Source organism: Anneissia japonica, unplaced genomic scaffold (genome assembly GCF_011630105.1).
Source record: "Anneissia japonica isolate Jap-2015-1 unplaced genomic scaffold, ASM1163010v1 scaffold288282_len32542_cov153, whole genome shotgun sequence".
Lineage (NCBI taxonomy): Eukaryota > Metazoa > Echinodermata > Crinoidea > Comatulida > Comatulidae > Anneissia > Anneissia japonica.
In genome coordinates, this window is record NW_022728273.1 from 772 (window position 1) to 8,100 (window position 7,329).

The window sequence follows — 7,329 nt, forward strand, 5'->3', positions numbered from 1 at the left end:
ACCAGTGTTCATGGTAAAGGGATCAGATAAATGTTCCTGACACTGACACGTTGCACTCGGTATTGCAAGAAGTCTTGTGTTAGATTAGAGTTCGCATTCATTTTCTTCAGTTTTCAATAAGAATAGAAATTTGATTCCATTCTTATAACTATTTATATATGTGTCCCTAACCATTGATTTACTTGTGAACATCGGTAAAATGATTGCGGGGTTAGCAAAAACAAAAACAAAAACAGAAAAAAAAAACCTGCCTCCCTCACCAGATTTTATTCTTTGATAGGGTGATAAACTAATAATGTTTTATGGGGCCTAACTGTCCTTGACATAATTAGCTTACGAGGGCAATTATTTTCTGAAAAATTAAACACATTACTCTGTTCATCAAACATAAGTATATAGGAATAGGCCCATGTAATCTGATATTACAATTAGCTTGATAACGTCCCGTCACGTTTTTCAAAACTAAGAACATACAGGTGGGATTTACTTTATAAAGCTTTTAATCATTTTTAATTATGTTATTATTGTACTGTATACCTGAATAATTCTCGAATAAAAAAAAACTTTAAATCGAATATATGGAGACTCCTGTAATCATTCAAACGAATCTATGCGGTGATTTGTCTCAATTTCGTAAAAGTGTATGGTTTGCAGTAGTTTGTGGTAGTTTAGTTATGGAAAGCCAAATCTGCCAAAGCCAAGTCACAAACGGAAACCTAAACCATTCAATATTAGATTGAATATTTTATGATATGAAATAAAGTTTATGAATGAATGGTTTTGATGTTTGACCAGATGACTTGGTTTTAAGTAACTAGTTAGTTTAACTCACGTTCGACCTGATATTGAATAATTTGAGTTTTCGTTGTATGATTTGGCTAACGTATTTGTAGCGGATTGGGCTTTCCATAGTTAACAACGAGGAAGTTCGGAGTAGATTTTGAACCAAATGATTTGGGAAGATAATAAGGTAATAGGTGTTGGTGAAAATGCGACCTTTGGACGTTGCGTTGCAGAATAGTACCGTAAACACTTCGAGCATAAAAGATGTCCACCCGAATATGGACATGACTACTTTTAATAATGATTGCAATGGAACTTCTCTGGGTACCTCATCTCAGGTAGGTCAACAGTGATTTTAGACAAAATCTGTGAGTTTACGGCAACTTAATACAGTCGGTACAGATTCATACATTAATGGAACGAAAAGACTGCACCGTTGATGTTCGTTTACTTAATGCATTTATGATGATACCACGATATAGTATATTTCATAATATAATTAGGCATATACACTCTTGGCATAGGCATAGACCTGCAAGTATGGAATATATATGCCTTCTTTTGACTCAATACTTGTTTTGAATGATCTGAATTACTTTTTGACTTCCTTTGTGTAGAATAAAGTGATATGTTTTGGGTTATTTTTTCAGATACATCGCAAATAGATGCATGCTTGTATACTCTATATTGAAGTAGATTAATACGGTATGGAATGCTTTGATTTACATACATCATGGCACAAAACACGGAGACTTATGTGGTGATGGAGAAACTTGCCAATGAAATCATTGCGGTGGCAAATATTAGCAGATTAGGTCAAATATCGTTAAGTAGAATTCAACAACAGATTGAGTACAATGTATCCAAACTGGTGGAAAATTATCCGATTTTCCATCTTACAGGTAGTGAGTTTGAGGGTATTTCGCAATTCTTTTGCGATGACCTGGATCTGATGGAAAATCGTACAATATTTCCTTCTGTAGAGTTCGAGCCTCCAGATGAAAAGAAAAAGCCCAAATGGGGGTATGTAATAATAGAGCCATGTCTTAATGAACCAGCGTACATGAGACTTAAAGCCGTAGACACAGAGGGTATACATGCAGGATTCAGAACTGTAATTAATAACGATGGGTACCTTAATGCCGTTAAATTCCTAGACCTTAATAAGTCCATTTACCCTGGCGAATTTACCAGATCCGTGGTCCTGCTGCTACCTATATTACCCAAGATACAACAGTTGCCCATAATAGTATAGATAATGTCCTTTGCTTGAAATCCAACTCATGGCCTTCTGTGTCTGAAAGTTTTTTTATTAGAAAGCGACTGAACAATTGGCCAACAGAAGTTCTAAAAAAGATCAGAAGTACTGGCTGCTTCGTTGTTGCCACTGGACACCAAAACAGTGCTTGTAAAGATATTGAATGGAGATGGTCATTTTCCTTGGCAGAGAAAGAACTCCTTCAGGAAATGGATAGTTCGTTACCAAACTGCCTGTTGACGTTGAAGGCTCTCAAGAGAAAGTACATCAATTATGAAGAGTCTAACGAACCAACCCCATTTTGCTCCTACTATATCAAAACCGCTTGCTTTTGGATATATGAAACTTTTCCACATAAAGAGTGTAGCATAATGAATTTGATTAGAGAACTGCTTAATTGGTTAATTGACTGCTACCAGCATGGGAACCTGCCGCATTATTTTATCCCCAGCCAAAATTTGATTGGTTATTTGTCAGAAAAAGTACGTTATGAAGTGCAAGAAAAGCTAAAAGCAGTTAACAGTAAAAAAAAAATATGGAGTATGGTAATGTCATGTGTCGTTTTGGATTACGAAGTTATAAACGTTGTGTGTGATAAACTGGGGATCGCTAAAGTTTGTGAGGGTGATGACTTTCAACAACTGGAAACCGATCTCTTACATCATCCCAATGCTAAGGTAGCGCTTGAATATTATATTCAAGGGCTATCACCCGATGGCCTTTTGTATGATAGATCTCAGTATAGAAGAATTGTGCAATGCCTTTCAGTCGAGGACCCCATTTTACTTAATGCACTTCAGACCATTCTGGACTATCCAAAATTTGATATCTTGGAGATTTTAGCTTTTCCTGAGAAAGTCATATTGCCAATAATAGACACCATAGATGATTTACTGCCGTATGGATATGCACAAATGTTTCGACAGTATCTGTATAGACACTTAGGTGATGTTTATACATATTTATTAATTTACTTGCAAGCTAGAGGTTTCCTAAATGATTGTAATATTCACTTGATTAAACCGATGCTTTATTATACATTAGGGACTGAAATTGTACTGTTAGACAAATGGAGCGATAATGGTGAGGGTGGAATAGTTAGGACAGCAAAATACCATTATTTGATGGGCGATTATGAAAATCTGAAACCAATATTAAGATTTATTGGACCCAAAATGAAACCTAACATAAAAAGTTTCCTATATATGAGCAGGCACATACCTATAGAAATAAAAACATTGTACTTGCCGCTGAGCTCATGGGCAGCTGATAAGAAGTTGCGAAATCTTGCAATTGTCAGTATTACACCTTTCTATTTGCATCCAGTCGTCTTTGTCTTTTATATGCAGGCTAGGGTTGCTTTAAAAGAAGGCGATATGGAGAAAGCATCTTCGAATTTAAAAGATATGAAAGAATGCACACCAATTATTGCGGGAGAGCTGAAGAAGAATGCAATGTCTTTAATCAGATTGATAGAAAACGAGATAAACCCTCCAAACAGGTATCTATAAATTCCGATTAATATAATTCAATTATAACCACTACCAATCTTTTCTGCAACGTTGTGTTAAGGTTATTTTTCTAACAAAACTATCCACAAGGTTAAAAAAAGGGCTAAAAGGGCTCTGATCTTGAAATAGCGATATATAATTATTGGAATGTATGTATGTATTTATACCATTTTGCACTAATTGTTATTATTTTGTGTATATTAAATTTTGAACATCGAAATCAATGTGTGTATAATGCTTATTATGATATATAAATTAATTCAGTGTGATTTAATATTGTTGCCTTTTCAACAAAAGTGGTTATATTCTCATACCTCCATAACTTAATAATAACTATGCTTTATTGCTATTGTACATATAGTTAAATTTTATAATTGTAAATGTTAATGGAAATTATTGATGATAGTTCTTTTATTAAATTGTTCATGTTATAATAATTAGGATTGTGTCTATTTTGTTTTAGTTTTTGTATTGTATGTGTTTTATCTTAATGTTAAATAGGGCAGCTGACTCCTCGGAGTTACAATGAATGTTTGTTTAAGCTACTCCAGGGGTGGCGCCAGTAGCGGGCCGGGAGGGGGAAAGCCCCTCCCCTTCGGGGAGAACTCCCCCCCCCCCGGTCGTGGAGAAAAAGCACAATTCATCGGGGAGAAAAAAATATTTTATGTATATTTTACATATTAGTAGATTCTAAAATCGATTAAATAAGCCTTCGAAACCCCTAAATTGTCGGAATTTTCGGGGCCAAGGCACTTTCTAAAACCTTTAATCGAAGCTCGACCACGCCCACTTTTCTTTCGTCGGGGGACCCCCCGGTCGGGGACCTGCCCTCCCCCCTGCCACCCCTGAGCTACTCTGACCATTGTTATTAATGCAGACCTGTCAACCCGTACGCATTCGACGTAAATCTTACGCATTCCAATCTAATCTTAAGGCCAACTCAGACAGCGTCGTACGATGCGCAGCCCGAAGCGATTTGTTGTCGCGTCGGGTCTGTGTGATGGTTTGCGTCGGGGGCAGTCGCGTCGTAGAATATTAAACATGTTTAACATTTCTCATGACGTCTTAAGGCTGTCCCGAAAAATTTGAGTAAAATATACATTAAACTGAGATTTTTGCAGAGAATCTAATACAAAAAAGGTGTAACATATAATAAGGGAAGATGCCTTTCTTTGTCTGAAACTATACTCTCTAAATGCAAAAGAGTGAACAACTCACTCGAAATCGAGAGTGAATTAACTTTCACTCCATACGAGTGACAATTCACTCTTTTGTCCGGTCCAGCAATGGCTTTTAATCACTCGACAGAACAGAAGAAGTGCCCAAATAATTTCACTCCAGCAGTGAGAGTGAAACTTTGACCAATCAGAAATTATCATTCTCTGTATCCCAACCAATCAGAAGTTGGTTTCCAGCAGACGATTCGCGCCTCTTTCGATGATTCTCTTGCCTTCCATTTTGCTGGCCGCATATGTGTAAGTCGTTAATAATGGATGAGCTTTTGGAAGAAGTAGCATTTGCCAATGTCCATGGCTTCATAACTGATAACCATTTTGGCCCAGAAATACAGCAAATATTTGAAGGTAATTTTAAACTTTAATTTTTAGTCAACATAAAAGGTTTTCACCGTGACTGAGTGTGATGCGACTGTGTGAGTGAGTGAGGAGTGACAACTACACATACATTACAGGGCCTGGCCGGAGTGTGGTACTACGGCGCCTTTTTTTAGCCTATTCTAGGCCTAGGCCAGGCTAGCCTGTAGGCCACTAGCCTGGTCCTAGGCCGTATTATATAGCCATGTGCCAGCCGGACACTCAGGAAGACTTGGTCCTAGGGTAGGCCAGGGACTAGCCTACCAAGGCCTGGCCTAGCCTAGGCCTATAAATGCCTGTTACGGTCTTCTAATTCTAGGCTAGGTATAGGCCTAATAGGCCTAGGCTCTATGCTTAAGCTACTAAACTGTCCTCCTACCTACCTATAGGCCTAGGCTAGAGTTATGAGAGTGAATGCATACCTGGGCTTAGGCTAGGCTTTATCTAGTATAATAGGGGCCTAGGCCTAGTGCGGCTATGGCCTAGGTTATAAATAGGCCTAGCCTAGGCCTGGTAGAACCCTGGGCCTGCTGCCTATTACTAACCTAGCCTAGGGCCTGTATGGAATTGCACAAATGGAATATTATTTTAATTATCATTACTTGATACAGTAACAATAGGCCTATATAGTCCTTTTAAGTAAATGTAAAGAATAATATATTAATTATTTTCATAACCAATGGAACATTGAAAACGAAAAAACTTGTTTTCCCAGATGCAGTAAGGAGTCATAGATAAAATCAGTAATACAAATAGTAAATACAGCACCTGACAATTGCAAAATAATAATAAATACTAAAATAGCATAATTTTTAATATTACATTTGGCTGTTTTTTGGCAACTTTCCATGATGTTCATGTATCGTAAATTCCCTGTTTAAAATTGTAAAAAAAAATTGCCTAGTTCATCGGAGTACTACAGTAATAGGTACTCCAGCACTATGAAAGGCAACAAGTATGTGTACAAGCAAGTGGCAGCTACCCAAAGTGGACCAGACCAAGTGTATGTATTTTAAAAGCAAAATCAAAACAAATTTCAATTTTGTTGTAGGCCATGGTGCAGTGCTTATGAGTTTAATTGTTACTTGGAAACATATCATCAATTTTAGTTTTTGATCAAGGAGTTGTACATTTTGTTGTTAGCTATGCACAACTAAAGAATTTAATACACATTTTCATGCCTTCGCTGTGGATATCAATGAACCTCCTATGTTTCACACAGTAGAACCAGAGGAATTGAAGGATCACCTGTCCTACTCTGCCCAAGAAAATGTACCTCGTCAAAATTATATATCTCTGCGTCATTTAGTGAACTAATGTAAACTAACATTTCTGGTGATTTAATATATAAAAATATTGCAAGAAGATTATAGGGAGAAAAAGTCATACGTCACGTTGCCTAGCTACCTGTTTCGCTGGGGCCAAACAAACCTTGATCGGCCATGTTGTTGTATTCTAGTGCACAGAGTTTTGTAGTACCTCTTTAAAATCGCTATTTCCGTAACTTATATTGCATCATCCTGTTTTATTTTGGAAAGGCACTAATACTAAATAATCTATTTACCATATAATGTAAAGTTTACCTTACTTTTTGGATTATAAGTTATAAAAATTAGCATTTTAAAAATTCCGGAGTGTAGGCCTATATGTCGGTACACTGCCGACACGTACTGTCGTGGTTAAATCACTTTTTTGTAAAGAAATGTACGTACGAGACGATACCCACAAGTAATATTACTTTTAAATTAGTTGTTATGTAATTTACTGTTGTTAGATTATAACTTACAAGTCTACATAAATGGTAAATACGCCATTCGTAACTACTCCAGCCAAAATCTAGAGGCCTAGTAGAGGTCTGTATTTCAGTGAGTATCCCTGTACATGTCGTCTGTGTACCGACGCTTAGGCTTACGTTCCGGGGGTATGATTTTAAAAAGTACTACAAAATGGCAGTGCATTAGGAATACAACAAAATGCCCGACCAAGGTTTGTTTGGCCGCAGCGAATCCCGGTAACCAGGAAATGTGACGTCACACTTCCTTTTTCTTCCTATTGTATTTGAAATACATTTAATTACCCATAGTAAAAAACCTTTGTTATTCCATAGCAAAAACCTTTGTTAAGATTGGCACTATTTTAGTTTACGCTAATAGGTGCCAAATTTGCAATACTGTAGCGCTATCTG

At 36.9% G+C, this 7,329-nt stretch overlaps 1 protein-coding gene across 2 annotated transcripts; it reads left to right on the top strand.

Annotated features, from left to right (window-relative positions):
• Positions 1 to 983: 983 nt before the first annotated feature.
• LOC117114049 lies at positions 984 to 3,765 on the top strand. Of its 2 annotated transcripts, XM_033257580.1 has the most exons (3): positions 984 to 1,121; positions 1,434 to 2,718; positions 3,391 to 3,765. In XM_033257580.1, the coding sequence occupies exons 2-3, from the start codon at positions 2,251 to 2,253 to the stop codon at positions 3,550 to 3,552; spliced, it is 630 nt and encodes a 209-aa protein (XP_033113471.1). In that variant the 5' UTR covers positions 984 to 1,121; positions 1,434 to 2,250; the 3' UTR covers positions 3,553 to 3,765. The 2 variants fall into 2 exon arrangements, with proteins under 2 accessions (XP_033113471.1, XP_033113470.1); XM_033257579.1 differs by having other exon boundaries at positions 1,434 to 3,765.
• Positions 3,766 to 7,329: the final 3,564 nt, after the last annotated feature.